The 22441-nt window shown below is 42.5% G+C and overlaps 1 protein-coding gene across 9 annotated transcripts in view; it reads right to left on the bottom strand.

Moving 5' to 3' along the window:
* CASK (calcium/calmodulin dependent serine protein kinase) overlaps window positions 1–22441 on the bottom strand; it is a 363612-nt gene that overhangs the window by 229646 nt on the left and 111525 nt on the right. For all 9 annotated transcript variants that reach the window (XM_075912872.1, XM_075912888.1, XM_075912881.1 and 6 more), the window contains exon 3: window positions 6929–7034. In XM_075912872.1, coding sequence (XP_075768987.1) covers window positions 6929–7034 — 106 coding nt within the window. The remainder of the gene's footprint in view (window positions 1–6928; window positions 7035–22441) is intronic.

Raw genomic sequence — 22441 nt, 5'->3', positions numbered from 1 at the left:
TACAGGACTGTCTATGTACACACACTTGTGTAAACTAAAAGGATGTAAATATGACGACAAAATGATAATGAATCAGCCATTAGTATATTGTATTGAAGCCGGGCGCAAGCCTTATGAAATTTTTTCATGGGCCAGAGATTGGGCACCCCTGTTTTATGTTCAACAAATGTATAGAACCAACATCTGGTGTCTGTGCATTGTAATCCTTCCAGGCTGCAAACAAATAATTTATCATGTTCTTAAAAAGCATTCAGTATTTGGGTTCCCTAAATATTTAGTGGGTCCCGTGCCCGATGGGTAACAATTGATCTATATCACAGCAATAACTTGATCTCTATCTCTCTCTCTCTCCGCCAAAACATTCCCACCTCCCAAACCACACCTAGGTTTTTTTTTTTACATTTGAAACGCTAGAGCTGTGGTGACTCAAATTATTCTAAATTTTTGTAAAAGCCACAAGGCATAACACATTTCAAGAAAATCAATGCAAGCATGTAGATTTTAGAGCACTTAGAATCCTTTTCCTTTGAACAGCAAGGAGAGGGGGATGATGGAGGGAAAGAGCTCCCTATATATCCATCTGCACCCTAAGAGGCTTTGAAAGAATCAGTGTCCCATTCATATCTGTATGATATCAACTGAAGGAGAACACTTCCAGGTGAATACAATAAAACCATCTCTGAAACACCATGAACCATTTCATTAATCTTGGTGAGTGTCATACTCTTAGTGCCTTACAGCGCTCACATACATGAAATAGGCCCAATCAGCTCTCCACCAAAGGAATAAGACTTCTCCAGAGCCTGGCTCTCATTGAGGAGGCAAATTGGGAGTCTCAGAGCCTTACAAAAGGCAAAGAGTCCCAGAACTCTGTTCAAGTTACTGGGATATGAAAGGTTCAACCCCTGTAAATAAGCACTGTACCCCCCAGATCCTGGCACACATTGAGGGGGCAGCAAGAGGGCCTCAGAAACCCAGTGGGATAGCCCCCCCGTTCCAGCTCATTTGAGTAAAAAAGGAAGAGAGACTAAGACTCCTGGAGAGTGGCCAGAGCCACCCAGATCTGAGCTCACACAGAGAAAAAGATCATGTGGGCCTGATATACGTCCCAGAACCTACTTTCCCTCAGGTCCATACCCCTTTTTCCAAACCCCAACCCCTTCGCTCCCATACTGGGTGGGGAGCTGCTCCTGGCCCCATTGGTGAACTGGAACCCTAAGGGTGATGCTTACTGGTTAACCGGTTAACTTTTCACATCTTTAGTATCAAGTCTAAGATTATAGGTTATACTTCTCTCATCCTCAGAACTTGAGTGGTGTCAAACCAGAGAATCTGCAGAAGCACAGGAGGCCAATATTGTAGGCTTTGTAGCAAGTGGGTCTCTTTTTATTTGTATTTCGCTGAGGCAAACAAACAGAACAATGCCTGCAATGCTGCTTAATAATGTATGACTGTAATGGTATACCTTATATAAGCCTATAATTAGTTACGGATTATCAGATCTCTTCAGTCCCCCTCTGCTCCCTCAGAGTCAGGTGCCCTCAGCCCCTCTGTTCTAACCCAATCCCCCTCCACTCCCCCAGAGCCAGGCACCCAATGCCTCACCCCTCTTCCAGAGCCAGGCTCTCCCAGCCCCGCCCCCAACGCAATCCCCCTCCCCTCAAGCCAGGCACCCTCAGCATCGACCGAGCCACCACCACGCGCTTCTCCCTCCAGGCTCTGGGGCATGTGCACAGAGCGGCTGGCCTTGAGCAGTCCGGATGCACAGCTCAGAACCAGCAGGAGTTGCATTTCTGTAATCCAGAAGCTACAGGTTGGCCACCCCTGTTATAAACAATGTAACTGGGTAGGCCGCACTTAGATAACTTATAAAGATGTAGTCGTGGGCCACAAAAAAATTAGATTGGGCCACATGTGGCCCACAGGCTGCATGTTTGACATGACTGGTTTAGGGTAATTTTCAGTAGTCACTCTAGTAGCTGAAAGAGTATGAACCTATCATAGTGAACAGAAACTGCACATTCTGCTGCATACATGATGCTGTGTAAACTGTCTGCTGATAATTCAATGTTATGTACAATTTTATATATTTGCTGCTGTTACTGTGTAAAAATTCAGGTGCAGTTTAGGAGCAGCAGATGGTACATTTTGTGTGTAACAGAGAAAGCTTTATGTATGGCTTTGAACACAAAATGTTCATGTGCAGCAACTAACAGTGCATGAGGTCCTCATCAGCTGCTGCATTTACATCCACCCCACAGGTGAGCCATCTCCCACTTTGCTCAGTGTCAAGCAGCCACTTAAGAATTTTTAAAAATAAAAAAATTAAAATGTAAGCAATTTCAATAAACATACATCACTGTGAAGCTGTTAGATCTGTTACAGACATAATATAGATGATATAAACACCAAGAAAAAGTTAAGCCACCAAATGTAAACTCTCTTCTCTGCTCTACCCAGTGGTACACATCTTATTGCCACAACTACTAAATATTGCATACCACACACCACAATCTTAGCTTGCTATGAACATCATCTTTCCATTACCCGCCTTTATCAAACTATTCCTACCCAGCACAACACATCACTGATTATTCACAACAAATAGTGTTAGGATCGGGTAATTTAATAAAAAGTATATGGAAAAGGGAAGCTAGAGGGAAGGGCGGAGTTTCAGTTCCAGTACATGCAATGTACAGTAGCTTTAGTGTGACTGAGGAATGTCTGTGGATGAAAGACAGGGTATGTATTTATACGTGATTTTTCTTTTCACTACTTCCAGTTTGGAATTGTGTCAGCTATGTTGTGTGTGTAACAAAACTATTTCACAGTGAAGATTTTTGTATACTAATATTAAATATCAGTAAGATTATGTTATTTAAAAGCCAATTCAGAGTATTTGTACCATAATTCTCAGCTACCAGAATGGTAAAATAGATGTAAATTCCTGTTTACATTTCCAATTTTTAAAAAATCCTTTTAATTACTACAGTGAGTGTCCCTAAGGTATACATAATCATTTTACAGTACTGTAATTAAAACCCTTGGCCCTGTGCTCTGGGACTTGCAGAATAAAGTACCATCAGTACTACATGTAATTTATTGCTTAGAAAGAAAAAAAAAATACTTGGCAGTCAACATATCATAAGTAAACAGACATGGCTTTAAAAAACCCTCAAATCTGAGGCAATGATTTCTTAGGCCACATCTTTACTGTCCTCCTACTTCCTGATTCTCAACTTCAGAGATAACCCTATTATAAGTGGAGATGATTCTATTAGCATATATGCAAAGTGCATTTGTGAATACTGGTGAGAGTGCCAACACAGCTTACCATATTGAAAAAATATGTGGCTTGCTCTACTTAAGCAGGGTAGGCCAGTAGGGACCTAAACCATAAACACAGATTGATAGAAAGCAGGGAGACAAAGAAAAGCACCAGATGGCAATAGTGTATGTATATGCATGGCCTGGGTGTGCAGGGGAGTGGTAAAACAGAAAATGAAATCCCCATTGTTCAAGGTATGAAGTACAGGGAGAAGGAGTGAATTTAGAAGGATTTAGAGAAGATGGAGAGCAAGGAACAGCATTATTTTACTTTGTGTGTGTTTTCCCCTCCTTGAATATTATTCCCAAAGCCTGAAAACTCTCCTGTTCTTGTCAGGCTAGGAAGGAACATTACCATTTGGAACAGAGGACAAAAATTCTATAGGCTTTGATAAATGTGCAGAAGAAGCTTCATTTTGCATTCTTCAGGAGGTGATTTTTCAATCATTTGTAACTGAGTCCCCCACTCCAAATTAGCTATCAGACTTAACTCATGAAAACTAGTCATAACACAAATGGCGGGTGTGTGTGTGGGGGGGGGGAGAATCAGCCATTTTTAACAGTTATTGTTGAGCAAGAAATTGTAAACTGCTGAAAAACTGTATTACTACACTCTCCCTTAAAACAATGATAGGTAAAATGATTATTTTCAAACAAAAAAAAACCATTTTCATGAGGTGAAACACTATAATTTAACAGGAGTATCCAAACTGCCTCAATAAACTTTAACTTCTTTTTAAAAACTAGTAATATAAAAACAAAAATGTTCATGATTGATTTGATAATTCATAGCATTAGAGTTACAAAAATACCTCAAATCTACAGTTAAAAGGGTGTTTACATATATTTATCTCCCCTTTTGTCATCCCTTCCCTCCTTACAGAAAATGCAAACCATACCCAATAAACAGATTCCTAATAGGGGTGACACGTGTTCCTAGATGCACCCTACTAGGAATATCATACCCAAAACTGAATAATATTGCCATCCCTATAATGTGGGATTTAAAGAAAGATAGATATAAAATAAAAATATGGCAAAGAGCCCCATATAACATTTGTACTGAACAAAATGTATATTTGAAAACTGAAGCTCCTATCTCTCCAGACCCTTGAGTAAAATCTCTTCTAACCAGTAGGTGGAGATAGACACACATTAACGAACAAAATGTACTTTTTGTCATCTTCATTCCATCTTGGACTTTCCCACTTTAAATTAGTAGAGTAATGTGTGATGAAAAACCACTATTATTTTAGTAAACGGTGAATTTTGTGTGATGATAATATCAGACTCTAATTACAGGCAGTCCCCGGGTTACGTACAAGATAGGGACTGTAGGTTTGTTCTTAAGTTGAATCTGTATGTAAGTCAGAACTGGCGTCCAGATTCAGCCGCTGCTGAAAGTGACCAGCAGCTGACTACAGGAAGCCAGAGGCAGAGTTGCTCTGTCCCGGGCTTCCTGGAATCAGCCTCTGATCAGTTTCAACAGGCTGAATCTGGATGCCAGTTCCGACTTACATACAGATTCAACTTAAGAACCCCAGGCGTCCGCAAGTCAGCTGCTGCTGAAACTGATCAGCGGCTGATTCCAGGAAGCCCAGGGCAGAGCAACTCTGCCTCGGGCTTCCTGTAGTCAGCGCTGGTCAGTTTCAGCAGAGGCTGACTTGGGGACACCTGGGGCAGAGCAGCTGGGGTGCTGCCGGGTTGGTCCAGTAGCACCCAGAGCGGCGCTGCGGGACGAACTGGCAGTGCCCCAGCTGCTCTACCACAGGCGTCCGGAGAAAAGCCTGGTCTGCTGGGGGGGGGGGGGGGGGGGGGGGGTACTAGCTGCGCCCGCCCCTCCCCCACCAGCAGACCAGGGAGATGTGGGCGGCGGACCGAGACGCACCGCGGTGCCGCCGCCCGGGTCCTCCGCGGCTTTGCTCCGCGTCTCCCTGGTCTGCTGGTGACCAGCAGACCAGGGAGACGGGGAGCAAAGCCTCTGAGGACGCCGGCAGCGGGACAGCCGCGGCGCGTCTGGGCTGTCCGCGTGCTCCGCGGCTTTGCTCCACGTCTCCCTAGTCTGCTGGAGACCAACTTGCAAGTGGAGACCAACTGGAGACCAAGCTTCCAACTTGCAACTGACCACAGAAAACAAGACACATACAGGCAATCTCCGAGTTATGTGGATCCGACTTATGTCGGATCCGCAGTTACGAACGGGGTTTGCTCCGTGTCTCCCTGGTCTGCTGGAGACCACCAGACCAGGGAGATGGGGAGCAAAGCCGCGGAGCACGCGGGCAGCGAACAGCCCAGACGCGCCGCGGCTGTCCCGCTGCTGGCGTCCTCAGAGGCTTTGCTCCCCGTCTCCCTGGACTGCTGGTCTCCAGCAGACCAGGGAGACGCGGAGCAAACCCCGTTCGTAACTGCGGATCCGACATAAGTCGGCGTAACTCGGGGACTGCCTGTATGTGTCTTGTTTTCTGTGGTCACTTGCAAGTTGGAAGCTAAAACCAGTCTTCTCTGCCCATTTCTCTCTATACTGAGAATACAAAAAAATGTAAAGCCACATTTGCTCTCAAATCTATTGATAGATGTAAACTCCTGAAAATATTTGAGCATGACTAATTCAAAACCTTTTGTTAAAAAATGTTTAATGTGAAAGTTTGCTGATGGTATTGATACAGTCTACAGCTATTATTTTGATAAGAAATGGCCAATATTTTTAAACTGAGGAGCCTAAAGTTAAACTCTTAAATTTGTATTCCAACATCTAAACATGTGGCCTAATTTTCAGAAGTGCTGGGAAAGCTCATCTACCAATGAAGTTAATGGGAGCTACAGGTACTCAGTGTCTTTAAAAATTAGGCCATTTACAAGCAGGGGCTATAAATGTATTGAAGAAATAAACCTTAGATATCTAGGTTTCAAAAATGTTAGCCAATTGCTTTTTTTCTGGTACAATTTAAAAAATAATTTAGAAACAGCCTGTTGTAAAGAGAATTAGGATCATTTTTGGATGATCATACAACAGAATAATTTTGTTGCATGTCTCTCAAGGAAGCATTGTAAACTAACTTAACTTTTATACCTAAAACATGGTGCTTTTAAAAGAAAGTGTCACTCTAAAAACTGATGCACTTTGTACTTCACAAATAATTGGGAAATCTCATTTTAAATCTACAACAAATATTAAATATTGACATGATTTAAATTGCATCTGCTATGCTTAACATATTTTGTTACTAGAGCTGACCAAGTAATTAATTTGTCAGTTTCCAGGCTAAACCAGACATTTAAAAATGGTTTAATTTCATGTAAACGATTTTTTCTTTGATTTGTTTAATTTCAAGTTGTTTATCCTATATTTTTGAAATAAATCCAGACACATTCCTAAAAAGGTTTCAAAATGAAAAGTTTTGAAAATGTTGAAAAAATATTTTGACTTCAAATTCAATTTTATTAGCCAAAAATATTTACTAAATTCTACATGAATTCATAAATAATTCTGGCTGCCCAGAAACTTGCAATTTTGAGAAAGAAAGTATTCAACTGAAAAATATTGCCCAATTCTAGTCATTACTTAAATAACACAGTGATAAAAACCAAGAAGGAAACTTACAATTCGAACACCATATAAAGCATTCCATCTGAACTGTAGGTCTCCAACAATTCAACAATATGGGGATGCTTCAGCATGTGACAGATACTGGCTTCCCTCTTCAGATCTGCAGAAAATAATGAAAAGTATTGTATTAGTCGCCTGGATCACAAACAGAAAGGACATAATCTTTCAGTAGGTTGACATCTGACATTATTTCCAAAATAGTCTTTAGTTTTTCTAATCAAAAACTAGTAAGAGAGTAATGACTCGCTTTCTCTTCTCTGAGAGAGTGTTCTTCTGGAAAAAGGTAATGTGTTTTTTTCTGATACAAGAGTAAGGTATACTATTAAATCTGTTAGTGGAAAAGTACAACTGTAGTAAAAAAATAAATAATTCCTAAAATCTTATGTGAGGTTCTTTTTCTAAAATTTCTAAACTGATTATTCTAAAATAAACTGTACACCACATTTAGAAAAATCAATACTCTACTAAATACTGAGGGTCATAACTTTTGAAATACACAGCTATGTATATGCAACAAATCTTCTGTTGCTGCTCCTTTATGGTAGTGGTCAGAAGAGTGCAACAGCTGTCCACAAACTTCAGCCAGTCTGGATGTGGGCAAAGGGGAAAGAGGGAGGTAACTCATCAGCCCTTGGAGCATGCTTAGCAAGGCATTTCCAAAAGTGACCTACTTTTTGGCTTATCAGGTTAAAGTAGATTGTAGCTTGTTGCTATTTTTGTTTTTGATTGGCTCCCAGCTCCTGTCTGTCCCCAAGCCTGGCCAATCAGAAAGCTCAACAGGTAATGAGCATTTGGTTCCAGCTGCTGCATCACCTCCCTGTGGGTTTCAGAGGGGTAGCTGTGTTAGTTTGCAACTGAAAAATCTTAAACTGAAAGTAGTCCTGCAGCACCTTACAGACTAACAAAAAACATAGATGGTATCAAGAACTTACATGGGCACAACCCACTTCTTCAGATGAATGGAGCAAGGGGTCCAGAGTTGCAAATAAATAGCAGAAAAAGAGGGATTGGGGAGGGAAAGAAAAGTGCGTGTGTGGGGGGAAATCAATTAATTAGAGTGTCGATTAGCGTGTCTGTGCTAAATGAGGCTAATAGAGTGGGCTATAAATGCCCGATATTACAAGATAAGTATCAGGCATTTTTAGTCCACTCTATTAGCCTCACTTAGCATGGACACTTTAATTCAGGGGTCAGCAACCTTTCCCAAGTGATGTGCCAAGATTTAACTCTCCTGCCCTGGGCCATGCCGCTCTCCCGGGTGCATGGGGGGGGGGGGGGGGAAGGAGGGTCTCTCCACTGCGCACCCAGTGGGCCACTTTAGTCAATGCAAACCTTTCCGTGGCCTACCAGTTGCTAATGGAAACTCACTGTTAATTACATAATTATACCCCAACCATTTTGCTAGTGTTGGAGCTGGGGAGAATGGTTTACTTTAAATTATTAAACAGACTAAGCATTTTAACTCTCATTAGTTTATCAAATTTCATTTTCAATAAAGTAAAATATTATGTACATTACAAAAGGTTTCAATGTTTTCTTTATTTATGGCAGGGGTGGGGAACCCTTCTTGGGTTGGGGGCTACTGACCCACAGAAAAGTCAGTTGGGGACCAGACAAGTGAGAAGCAAAAAAACCTCTAAATCTCCCAACTGAGACACCTCACTCCTCTGGCACTCCAGCCCCAAGGGGTGAGGGGAAGGGACAGAGAGGACTGAGGTTCAAGGCTTCCCATAGGCCAGATTTACTTTTCTGGGGTTCCAGAGCTAGTGGATTTTGTGGACCCCCTTATGCTCTGGGGTGGGAACAAAAATGAGGGATTCAATATATAGGACAGGACTGCCATCAAGTGAGATAGGAATGCAGAATCTGGGTGGGAGGTGAGGTGAAAAACTGGACGAGAAGGGCAGGATCTGGAAGAGAGTTTGGCTGCATGAGGGTATGGGCTGGGGGTACAAGAGGGAGTAATGCAGAAAAGGTGATAGGGTGAGAACGCAGCCAAATAGATAGTTGGGGATGGAGGCAAAGAAGTGGAGAGTAAAGAAAGTGCAGCTTCTGCAAAGTAAAATTGTATCTCCCCTCACATCTTCACTCTGCTCCAGCCCACTCCCCTTAGCCCCATGATCCCCCGCATCGCCCCATGTCCCTCAGTGCAACCCCTGCCCCCTCCCATCCTGCCCTGCATCCTCCTTCATGCCCCCCTTCTACCCTCACATACCTGTGCCCCAAGCGTACTCACTGGTAGACCCGCAACACTGGGACTTCCAGGCCCCAGGAGCATCACTGGGACGGGGGGGGGGGGGGGGGGGGGGGGGGAGGAGGAAGGGCGGGAGTCTCTTCCCAGCCCGGCCCAGCCCAGCCCTTCGCCTGCAGCTCCTGGGCTGGGGAAGAGAGAGCCTGGTAGGACTGGCTCCAGCCTGGCTAGGCGCAACATGGTGCTGGGGAAGGGGCTCGCTGATCCCACACAGAGCCCGTGGGGACCCAGTCACATAGAGATTTGAGGTTCTTCTAGGGATCAGCTTGTTTTGGCCTTGTTTTGAAACAGAATTAGCTTGGTTTTTGCATTATTGTGAAAGCTGGCATGCTTATTTACAGCATGAAAGTTGGCAACTGACCCAGAGACAGACAGAGCAATATCTGAGCAGAGGAGATTTCTGCCCTGAAGGCTGATGCTGACAGGCTTCCTTTTACTATTTTCACCAGGAAGATAACCACAAGAAATAAGAAAGTGAAGAAAGATTCCAAGCTATTCAAAGAATAGGGTGCTTGCTGTTTTTCAGCTCAGGAGAATGTGGTGACAAAAGCCAAATCAGTGGTGGGTGTTTTAAATGCATAGGTTTTGTAGCCTTAGCATCTTTTGATAGTGAAAAAAACTGTACATTTGATACTATTATATTTCTTTGCATAGTATGTGCTAGAATGATAATATGTTTAGATTTATGACAAGTTTTGGTTAACTCTCAAATTGCCTTTTTATAAACTTTTTATTTGTTTGCTTTAGGCCATGCAGTTTTACTGAATTGTGGTCTTTATTCCAAACTGGGGGAACTCAGCATACTGGCATCCCTGATGGTCCAACTTTGCATATTTCTTTTATAAATTATTATCCACAGTGGGTGTTCAGCTGTAAAAACAGTCCTGATGTAAAATGGAATTAGAGTGGCTACTTTTGTAATCAAAATTCAGTGGGTTACACATGTATGTGATACACTGTTTTTTCTTTACTTTCATTAGGAAGTGTTCTTCCAATATAAAAGCATTTCAATAATCATTTTAAAATCTATAAAGATTTAGAAATATTATGGGAAATAATGCCCTTAATTCTGTGCTCAGGGGAGAAAACAGTTGAAGATCCTAATATTCAAGCATATCTGGTGCTAATCTGTGAAATGGCATTGACATCAGTAATTTATAAAATCAGAAAAGAACAAAAATTACTAACCATTTCAAAGTTTGTTAATAATACAGGGTATTCACAATATATTATTTCCAGAGCAAAGAAGAGTTATTCCCATCTCACACAGACATTTAAAAAAAATCTAATGATGTAGGGGGTTTTCAATATTATTTTAACTTAATTAAATAGCCACATCCCAATACATGAGCTCAAATTCTAAAAGAATATCATCAACAGCTTTCCTTTGACATTTTGTCTTTAACCATGCATAAAAATACATCATTCTTTATTTTCAGCTGCAAATCCTAGTTTTTATTTCCCTTCTTTTTGGGCTTCATTGTTCTAGAGTTACTTGAATGCAACTTATTTATGGCAGAATATAAATGATGAGATTTTCATGGCTTTGGAAGGTTCTGATGTGTATACTAAGCCATCAAAAGAGTAAAAACAACACTATTTTCATAAATACTATCACACTTTTAAAGTGAATCACAAGGATCTTGGACACAGTAGAGAACCTCCGGTATGCCAGCTGCATGCGGTGTGTCAGGATTAGGGGCTAGCAGGCTGCCAGACAGTTTGAGCTGTGGGGCTACATGCCTGTAGCTGGTCAGGTAAACAAAGGAAGAAAGGAGACAAAGATAAACTACAGGGCTGTGTCTACATTGGCACCCCTTTCCAGAAAAGGGATGCTAATGTAGACTTTGGAATAGGCAAATCCGCGGGGGATTTAAATATCCCCCCGCGGCATTTGCATTAACATGGTTGCCGCTTTTTTCCGGCTTGGGGAAAAGCCAGAGAAAAGCGTCAGTCTAGACGTGATTCTCTGGAAAATAAAGCCTTTTCCAGAGGATTTCTTAGTCCTACTTGAAAGTAAGAATAAGAAATCCTCCGGAAAAGGCTTTATTTTCCGGAGAATCACATCTAGACTGGCGCTTTTCTCTGGCTTTTCCCCAAGCCGGAAAAAAGCGGCAGCCATGTTAATGCAAATTCCGCGGGGGATATTTAAATCCCCCGCGGATTTGCTTATTCCAAAGTCTATATTAACATCCCTTTTCCGGAAAGGGGTGCCAATGTAGACACAGCCCAGAGGAAGGAATGCAAAACCAGAGGTAGAGATAAAAAAGAAAACAGAAAATGTATTCCACCAAAACTTGAACAATTTGCCAGTGGTAAGCAAGAAGCGTTGCTTTCACAATTAACAGATTCATGTAACTGAGTATTGTAGAAGTGATAGGAAAGGGGCCAAATCATAATCTAAAGCAGAGTTTCTCAACCCTTTTTTTTTTTTATATAAAGTACCCCCTTTTCAAAAAAAAAAAAATTTTAAGTACCCCCATTGCCTACAGTTTTCAGACACACACTTTTTTTTCTACCATTGCAACACATTTGTTTAAACAACTTAATCATAGCCGGGCAGGCAATGAAATTTTTGGATATAAAAAGTACACAAATAATAAAGTGCTGTAAAACTTAAAACAAAAATTCAGTTTTCTCCAAATTTCAGTTGTGTTGATGCACCTCCCAGACTTCTCTCGAGTACCCGTAAGGGTACTTGTACCACTAGTTGAGAAACCCGGATCTAAAGTATAGCAGAAGCCATGAAGAATCAGTCTTACCAACCACTCCACCCCCCACTGTTAGCACTAATACATTCAAAAGGTGTCTTGATCATAACTAGAAATTTAAATTAAAAGTAATTGCCATCACCAGAACTTTGTTCTTTCTGTGCTGACCATTACAAGTAAACACTTGATAATGTAGCATTCATCATTTAGTATATAGTGTCTCATTTTGAGAAGTTTATGAAATATACCCTGGAACACAAAAGCTCCATACAATCAATTATATTTCCTTTATTATTTATTCAAAAACATTTGGAACAAATAAGACCACTTAGAAGCTTAAACAATATATAAACACTTCAACTAGGAGAAAACCAAATTAAGTGTGTAATCATTACTATACCTTTGGAAGAATTTTTAAAATACACAAGAGTATGTATGAGACCCTGAGCTCCACTCTGGCCCATTTAAGCCAGGTAAAAAGTCTAGAGCAGCTTAAAGGACTCCAAGAGTCTTGGATATCACTGAGGAAGAACTTATCTTGAGTAGAAACTGAAGAAAACAGCAGGCACAGGATGTCCCATAGGACTCTTTCACAAGCACAGATGGGCAGTGGGTGCTGGGGTGGGGCTGGGAACAGGAAGGGAATGTGAAAGGCAAGTCCCCAGCACAGTGTTACAGAGATTCTAATAGTGCTGTGGAAAAGAGGGCAGAGCTTACTAATAATTTAGCCCAGGACTGGCAAGCAAATTTGTGCTTAACCTCCCAGTGATGCAGCACAGAATCTCACCCACAATCTCTCGGAGTCAATCAAAGCAATATCCAGAAGCTGTACCCTACTCTGAAAAACTGACAGATATACAGATGCTCAAATACCATGGTGGAAGCTATAGCATAACACTTTGATAGGTACACACACCTCCAACTGAGGTTGTACTTCTTGCCTCTGCAAAACAAATATATTTTCAAGTAGGGATGTTAAAATGCATTTATTAAGGTAAACGTGTAACTGCTGACATTTTCAGCGGTTACATGTTTACACAGGAGGCGGCAGCTCCTGCAGCTAACTTAAAAGCCGGCTCCCCGTACTCACTGGCTCCTACCTGCCCTGTTTCTTCCTCTCCCCTCTGCCCACACTGCCTCTGATACAGAAGAAGCAGCAGGGGTGTGGGACACCTGTGTGTAACCAGGCTCATTGTTTAACTGTTTACATGTGTACACTTTTACATCCCTATTTTCAAGTCAACTTTAATGAAACTGCAGATTGTATGCTGGTGAGAGTTCTGGGGAAATTCACCTTACCAATGTTTTTTATTAAAAATAAATGAATTTTGGATTAGGGACACACTTTTCACCCAAGTCATTAACTCCCAGTACTCTTAACTGACTTCTCCACTGCATGCAATCCTATGCAGTGCCTACAGAGAAAGGGGAGTGAGCAGGCAGCAACAGCTGTGAATGTAATAGAGAATGTTGTAGGGGTGGGTAGGCTGGGTTTCCCAGCCAAGGACTAGAGATGCTTAGGGCCAAATGGAACTTACCCAAAGGGAGGAACTCAGTTTACAAAAGATCGACATGTGTAGGCCTTTTTGTTGTGCTTGTTCTTGTTTCAAGTAATTTATCTTTCTATTGTGTTCCTGTTAACTAATAAAATAACACTTTGTTTCGAAAATGTTGAACTGTGTTGCTGCATATATTTTATGAATATAAAGCTCCGAATAGAAGGTTACTGCAAGAAATCGGGGCACTGAAGCCTATGGATCTAGTCTCAGAGTAGCAGAGTCATAAAGACTCTTCCCTTAACTGAAGTGGAGGCCCACAGCCTGTCTCTGCAAAGGATCACTCATGAAAGACTGTAGAGGGGTACAAGAAACAGCAAACACTCTTACGCATGATAGACACATTCCTAGTATTTTACTAATATGTATGATTTAGATACTAAAATCTGAAGGAAAAAAAATCAATGAAAAGGCACCATCTACCTATGGTATATGTGAGGCACGCCACCCTGGAACTATGTACAGGCAGTCCCCGGGTTACGTACAAGATAGGGACTATAAGTTTGTTCTTAAGTTGAATTTGTACGTAAGTCGGAACTGGCTCCAGATTCAGCCGCTGCTGCTGAAACTGACCAGGGGCTGACTACAGAAAGCCCGAGGCAGAGTTGCTCTGCCCCCAGCTTCCTGGAATCAGCCACTGATCAGTTTCAACAGCGGCTGAATCTGGAGCCTGGGTCAGAACAGCTGGGGCGCTGCCAGGTAGGTCCCCCCAGGACCAACCCGGCAGCACCCCAGCTGCTCTACCCCAGGCGTCCACAACAAAAGCCTGGTCTGCTGGGGGGGGGGCACTAGCTGCGCTCCCCCCCCCCAGCAGATCAGGGAGACCCGGAGCAAAGCCGCGGGGGCGGTGGGGTCCCGCGCCTCTGCGGCTTTGCTCCGGGTGTCCCTGGTCCGCTGGGGGGGGGGGTCCCCAGCAGACCAGGAACACCCCGAGCAAAGCCTTGGAGGCGGCGGAGTCCCGCGCCTCTGCTCCGGAGCAAAGCCTTGGAGGTACGGGACCCTGCCGCCTCTGCGGCTTTGCTCGGGGTGTCCCATGTCTGCTGGGGACCCCCCCAGCAGACCAGGGACACCCGGAGCAGATTTTCTCGCCCCGGAGGACGTGGTGGCGGGACCGCTGTGCGTCTGGGTGGTCCCGCCGCCCGTGAGTTCCGGGGCGAGAAAAGCCCCGTTCGTAAGTGTGGATCCGACATAAGTCGGATCCGCGTAACTCGGGGACTGCCTGTAATCAATTGATGTGAAAAATCAAATTGTAAAACTTTGCTTGCTTTAATAAATGGAGTCTTGCCCTGCAATTTTGAGATCTGTGAAAATCAGCTCACTCAGACATCAGCCCAGAACCAACAACTGAGGAAAGTGGCACAGAATAAAATGTTTGACAAGTCTCAGCCATGAGTCCACTAGGACTCCCCAAAAAGTAAAAATAACCCCAGTACCCCAAAGGTCTCCGTGACATGGGTGCCTGAGAAGCAGACTACTGGGAATAGCCAGGCCAGAGAAGAAGAAATGACTGGCTAGGAGCTATATTGATACATCAAAGCATAGAACACACATGACTAGAATAGCCCTGACATGCATGCTGAGCCAAACACATTGTTTGCGGGAAGGAAACTGGCTGTAGTAGGTGGACAAGATGCAGCCTCTCAAGTTATGTTTGGTCAGAAAAGGAAAGGAGGAGTCCTAACTGTAAACAGTTTGAACCATTTTTATTATTTGATAAAAGCAATTGGCTACTGCATTGGGAGTTAGTTATTTCTTTGTACACCATAGATCACACCTGATGCTTTTTCTTTTATTCCTGAATCTGTCTACACCTGGTTTTTAATTTCATGCTCTCATTTACCCTAAAAAGGTATTAGTTCCTTCCTCATTGATTTCTATAAAGGACAATAATTAACTGCCCTAGATGTCATCAGGGCTGCTATTTATTTATTCACATAGCCTCTCAGAGGAGACACCACTCCTTATCCATCATTTAACACAACCAGCAAGCTGAAAGCTGTTACTTTCACTTAAATCAAGAAGCACAAAAGAATCCGGGGTCCAGTGGTTCTAAAATGGGCAACAGACATAATTTTTTGTTAATTTTGGAGAAATGAGGATAGAGTTTCTGGGGAGAGAGAGGAAGAGTTGTGGCTACAGAATTTTTTTAAATGGCTGGCTGAGTTTGCTGTAATCCAAAAAGCTTTGTAAATAGAAGGTAGAAGGAAGCTGACAATAAAAGGCACAAGTGACTGCACCAGAGAGGGTCTCCGGCTGATTTGTGGATCAGAAGGTGTCCCAGGGTAAGGGGCCTGAGCCAGGACCTTGCCACAATATATTAAAAACTTCTGTTCTAGAAATAAAGAAAATAAAAGAGGTATGTGAACAGCTAGAAAAATAGGGTCTTATTAGGTCAGAATTGGATCTTAAACTTTACTATAACTACAACAATTTAAGAGCAGGAAAATAAGTGGTTTAAGTAAGATGACGACAACTGGAAGTGGTTTTACATAGCAGCATATAAAAGATCAAGAAATTACAAATATAAAAACAAAACCCACAAATCTAAAAGCCTTGACCAATGAAAGCATACAAGCTGGAAGGAAGACTTCAAACAGCAGACAGCAGAGTTTATGCCTTAGCAAGTCGTGTTGCCAAAAATCCCTTCCTGGCAACAAAACCCCAAGAGCATACACTGCAATATATGAAAGTCCCCCCATTTTTGGTGACTCTCCCCTGCCTTCATTGTTGACAATCATGTAGTGTGTACTATTAACAGACTTGTTGTTGAGTTTATTGGACTCCAGAAAGTTTCTCACAGGCCAGATTAGCCACTCTGGCCAAAATTTGAATTCTGCTGCTCTGCAGACATGTAAACAGATGTGCACTTCCCATTTGCAAAACCTGTGACTTTTAAAAATCCATTTCTTGTTGTCTGGGTCAAAGTGTAGTGGTGGTCCTGACTCATTGTACAGAGGTGCTTCTGGCTCATCATGCAGCGTTCCTCATGGCATCTTCTCAGCAAGCCAGGGCTGGTAACGCTCAAGAAACCCTCCTGCTTGGAGCAATGCAGAGCTTTTGGATCTTATTGGTGGGTGGGGTGAAGAATCGGGGCAATCACAGCTGTGAGTGACCCACAGGAACTGGGACAAGCACGGTCACATTTCAAAAGCCCTGTGTGAGAAAGTGTATGAACGGGACACCTTAAAATGCAGAGCCAGGATAAAGGAACTCAGGCAGGCAAACCAGAGGGTGAAGGAGGTCTGGTGCTGCACCCAAAATAAGCCGTTTTTATAAAGAAATGGACACAATCCTGGGTGGGATCTCTACGTCCACATCCAAGAGGAGTGTGGATACTTCCAATAGTGCTCCCACAGCACAGAGTCACCAGAAACACTTGTCCCCAGAGCAGAAGTTATGAATGAAGAGGTAGAAACGGACAAAGGGCTTAGGGTCAATCCGGTGGAAACCAGTGCGCCAGGCAGAAAAGAATTGTTCTCAAGTCCCAATGTCTGTGAAAACTCTCAGCAACTGGACATGGAGCATGAAGCAAAGGAAGAGATGGGGAGTAAGCTTCTGTGTGGGGGATAGGCAGGAGGAGTGGTTGGGGGCCATGCAGGGTATTTAGTTGTTGAAGAGCAGCTGAGGGGGGGGGGGGCCACGGCTGCTAAAATGCACTAGTGCAGCAGGGGAGGAGAGGAGAAGGACGTGCAGGGCATTTAGTTATTCCTGTGCAACCAAGGGAAGGGGGGCTGTGGCGCCCATGTGGGGAGGTTAGTTGCTGTGTATTGCAGTGGGGCGGGGTGGGCTGCAAAATGCACAGGTGGAAAGTAGCTGTTGCAGCGAGGAGGGGAGGGCTTGAAAAGTTGTTCTTGTAGCTGGGGAGGGGGGATGGAAGCTGTCATTCTGAGAGCTGGCTAAGCCCTGCCTATGCAGAGCATTGATGTGTACGCAGATACCAACAGAACCTTGCTGGAAGATGGTGACAAAGCTTTGCCTGAAGTACTTAGCAATTTTCTCACTGAGATTGCATGACAGGGCTGCCATTTCCCCACCGCTGTGGTATAACATGGACCCTGAAATCTGGTAATCTCCCAGTGAAATCTGTTCCTTTGTGTGCTTCTTCCCTATATATATTTCACAGAGGAAACCAAAGTTTTGCAAATTGGGGACTCTGACCCAAAATGGAATTGCAGCAGGATCACAAAGTTATTTTAGAGGGCTCCGAGTATAGCCATCCTAACCTCTGTGCTGACTTCAGAGCTGGGCAGTTTGAGGGTCATGGCTGTTGACCAGTGTCTCAGCTCTGAGGACAGTGCCTCATCAGTAGTAGTGTGTGGAAATACCATACCATGCATTGCTGGTGGTGGTGGCTTTGCATTCAGAGCAGGGCTCCTGGTCAGCAGCTGCTGAGCTCTGAACGCAGTGCTTCCACTAGCAGAAGCAGCATACAAGGGTAAAAAAATCCACAAACCTTTCCCACAATAACCTCACAGTCCCCCCACAACTCCTTTTTGGTTCAGGACCCGTGTTAATTACAGCGTTGAGAAATGTCAGATTTAAACAGCTGAAATAATTATATTTATTTTAAAAACCCTATGACTGTGAAATTGACCAATATAGACTGAATTTGGTAGGGCCAAATAACTAATAACTGAAGTAAATACTTTCCTCCTGAGGTGGCCCAATCATTTAGCCACTTTCTCAGAAAGTGTGGACCTTTGTGCTGTTGCCTGCTCTTTTCAGTGGCACCTTAAACAATTAAAGGGTTCAGGGCAGGGTATGTGAATAAAAACCCTGCTCTCCTAGTTGGGACAAAGTTTTTCTTTTCTGTGCTCTTGGGATAGGTGAACATGTTGCTGGGGTATGCCATATGTGTGCGGAGGGCTCCAGGATGGCCTTATTAATTGGCAGCACAATTCCAATAGCTCTAGAATATCTTGGACTTCCTTCACAGAAATCTGTGATTGTAAATAACCCTTTGAGATCCTCTTTTACAAAGCTGTTTGCAGTCATTCTGCAGCCACGGTGAGGCTGCAGCAACCATTTAATCAGATGATGATTCCTCAGTTAGGATCAGTGGTACTAAGGGATTTAGCTCTTCCTTTTCCTCATGTATGGACTTCCTCAGGAGTTCAGGCTACTGTCCGGGAAAAGAAGGATGATGCGACTCTGTATGGGATCATACTAATGCAGAATTTTGCCTGTATGGAGCCCATGGTCTCCAGTAACACCAATGAGAGGGAACCAACATTGATTGAGGAGTTTCCTCACGCATAGGATGCTACAGTCACCAGGAGAGTATACCATCTTGCTCAAGTCATGAGGGGTAGGAAAGCAATGCCTGGATTTCTGTCTGGCTAACATCTCTGCATGGAAATAATGCCAAATTCACTCATAGTAAAATGTATGCTCCAGCAGTGGAGCTGTCAGTACTGTAGACATTGAAATACCTTGATTAGTGGATGTAATAAGAGATTAACTTCTCTTTTCATAGCTTTTACACACCATTGGTGTCAGTTTCCCTTATAAATCTCAGCTCAGTGGTGCTGGAACACATGTCCTGTAAGTGGGAACATGCAGAAGCACTTTTCAACCAATAATCTTATTTATATTTACATTTTGCTAGTTTACTAATTCATGGTTCTATTTGCATATTGTTACCCTTCTGTACTGTTTTAGCTCAAGAAAGTATAAAAATGCAAGCTCCAGATCGACTTCCTGTTAGAGATTATGTCCATACTTTCCCAGCATTTTAGAAGTCATCTTAAACCTGAAATAGAATAAAACAGGTTTTTCCTCAACATTAGTCAATAGAAAGTGCCTGATTCCCAATGTGTTATCATTGAAATCAATTTGCATATATGACAGCAACATAAAGTGGAAGTAAAGGGAGAATCAAGCCAAAAAGATGTAAAGATTTTCACTTTTCCACATGTATTATCGATATTAACAGAAATGTCTATATTTACTAGACAGGCAACTGAGTGCTTAAGGTCACCAGAAAACAACAGCCAGGGTCCTGAAAAGAATATAATCGTGTAGTGCCTTTTATCCATATTTAACACCACCATCACCTATTTAATTGAAAATAGCGTCCATGGATAATTAAGGGTAGAACAATTGCAGAAATGGATCCATCTTCTGCCTGTTAACAAATTTCAGCTCCCTTTTAAAGTGTGTCAGTGGATCGGGAAGATAATATAGCTCACTGGGTTTAAACCAGACTTTATACTAGCTTCCAGACAGGTTTGATGATGAAAGAATGCTTTTTCTTTTGCTTTGGGTACATGGATATGACAGGATTCATGTAGACTTCAGCAAGACAGCTCAGAGTCATACAAGTAGAGGAACTGCATTGGGGTCAGGAGCAAGAGTCACATAAGACATCTGACAAACTGTAGCTGGATCAGACTCCAAATAGACCTTCCCATTAGGCTGTTAAGTGATTTTTTAAAAAGAACATTAAATATATTTAAATGCGCAGGATCAATGTTGCAAAGGGAATTTTGTCACAGGCAAAACAGAGAAACTGTTTTTATACCATACATCCAAGATAGAAAAAAAAAGGGTGGGAAAATACATTTTAGTTTGAAATTTAACTTTTTACAGCATTTCTAAAGTGTATCTGTAATTCAAGGTTGCATGTAAAAACAAAGGAAAATGAAACACTGAACCCCACGTAGTCTGGATAAAATTAACACCTCATACTGCAATATTGTAAACTTAATTTTAAAAGCAAGCCACAGATTACAAACCACAGCTCTAATTTTGCAGACTATAAACTTGGCTCGAGTTGAAAAAATTGAGCCCAGTAATGACAGAGACTTCCTGTTACTTGTCACTAAAGAGAAAATGGTCCTGAACTCTAAAACTCATCTCTTGAATGGCTCTTTTCCCAGGAGCTCTGACAGGGGGATTGGTTTACATGATTTACATGTTTTAGGGGCCAACTGCAAAGTTATCTAATGCTACTATGCACAACAGTTTTATTTTTATTTTTTATTTTGAAATGTGCATGTTTTATTTTTAAATTACTGTACAGGTTGAACTACTCTGGTCCAGGACACACTGGTCCAGCCACATCCATGGACCAGAGAGCCCCACAGTGGCAGAGCCCTGCAACTGCAGGCAGCACAGGCCAGCAGCCATGGGGTTAGCTGCAGAACCTGACAGCCAGGAGTTGGGAGTCTGGCAGCAGGGCTGTTAGCAGAACTGCAGCCAGGAGGGGAGCCCAGAATCCATCAAAAGAAGGGCCAGAATTGACTTCCTCCTTCAGGACTGGCCAGGTCTCAAGGGTGCCGGACCAGGGAAGCCCAACCTGTACAATAACTCAAAGGTACTAGAATGTCTCAGTATTACAAATACTATCTTCAGTGATAAAAACGGAAACATTTTAAAATTCATTTAACTTTTCATTAGTTATACCCAGTTTTGCATTTCTTTCAACATACACAAGGAAAATAAAGTCTCTCTTTTACTTCTTATTCTATAACTAAACTATAAAGTTTGGATTTTAAACATTACTGTGGGAAATCTATTAATATCTCCGATTGAATGAAAAAAATGGATGAAAACATTACAACCAGGCTCAAAGCTATTAATCTCTTTCACTCAGTAGAATGGCTTTCTTTATCCTTTCCTGATGCTGCAAAACTCTAGTATATTGTTAACTGGTGCAGCATTGTAAAATAATGTGTCTGAAATTAATTCTCTAGCCAGTACTGAGGACCTGTGTGTCTTAAGTAACATAGTGTCATTAAGACTGTAAGGTTGCTAAGTTTCTTTGTGGGAAGATCCCACAAAATTGATACTGGCTGAATGGCTAGTTATTCCATAATTATTTTCAAAACCCAGATTTGCTGCTGCTTAGAATAAGGGAACTTTAAAGAAATCTCCTAGAAATCATTCAATTCTACATTAAAGAATACTGATTTGTATTAAGTACAAATTTAGATTGTCTTCTTAGCTAGTGACTTTACCTTTTTTTTTTAAGTTTTAAAGTTTCTGTAAATCTTTTAACATGACATGTCAAATGCTCAAGGGATAGTGCAGTCCTTAAAAGTATACAGGAAAAGATTATCCATGTTCTGTGTTCTCTCGCTAGTGATGGCATTTTTCAAAGGCAGGACTGCCTGCTGATCGTTGAATTCCTGTGATTCAGCTTGTCAAACATTCAGGAGAGTGACAAAATGTTTTTGCAATGTGCAGCAACAGTCACATATTTTTGCATAGCCCATGTTTGTATCAAACTTTCTCAGAATTGCGTTTAAAAACAAAAACACTGCATGCAAGGGAACTCTATGTTTAACTATTAAATATGCCAATTTCTTCTACCAAAAAGACATATTCCTAAAACTTATGCTTGAGGGCATCAGCTAGTCACCTGTAAAAGTCAAGAAGAGATTCTCACCTTCACTGCAATGTATTCTGGAGGTGGGGCTTTTTTTGTCTCCTTCCCCTGAATAATCAGAAAAGACCATTCTGGAGATGGAACAGTGGATGGAGTATAATAGTGCTCAGACATGGTGCCAAGCATTCTCTTGCTCAGATGCTTTACTGGTTTGTTCTTGTTCACATATGCAGAGTCTGATAGCAAAATGGAATGAGGAATAAGGAATTCTCTCCCAACTCACACTGTCAGTGACGTGGGGTGAGGGGAGGGAAAGAGTTTCACCTTCCTCTGCAGCAGGTAGATGTGGGTCACTGCCCAGAATTATCTGGGTATTTCTCACTTACTGATTTCCCTGTCATTGCAGGAGCCTTGGGCATCTCCCTGCAGCACATAATAGCCTAGTTTCCTGTGGGTTGTAATAGTTTGGTCTAATTTCAGCTGAGTTCAGCGTGCAGAGTATGCTCCTGGAGGCTCTCAAGGCACACCAGTGAGTGTGTGTGAGGGCCAGCCAGGTGGAGGTACCACCATTTGTGCATTCATTATGAGCAAGGGACTGCAGCAAGGGGGTGGAAAGGGTTTTTTCCCCCCAAATTAAGCACCATCGCTACTGGGGTG

This window comes from Pelodiscus sinensis, chromosome 1 (assembly GCF_049634645.1).
Source record: "Pelodiscus sinensis isolate JC-2024 chromosome 1, ASM4963464v1, whole genome shotgun sequence".
Classification (NCBI taxonomy): Eukaryota; Metazoa; Chordata; order Testudines; family Trionychidae; genus Pelodiscus; species Pelodiscus sinensis.
Note: the sequence above shows the minus strand (reverse complement) of the source record. Positions and strands in the feature narration are given on the sequence as shown.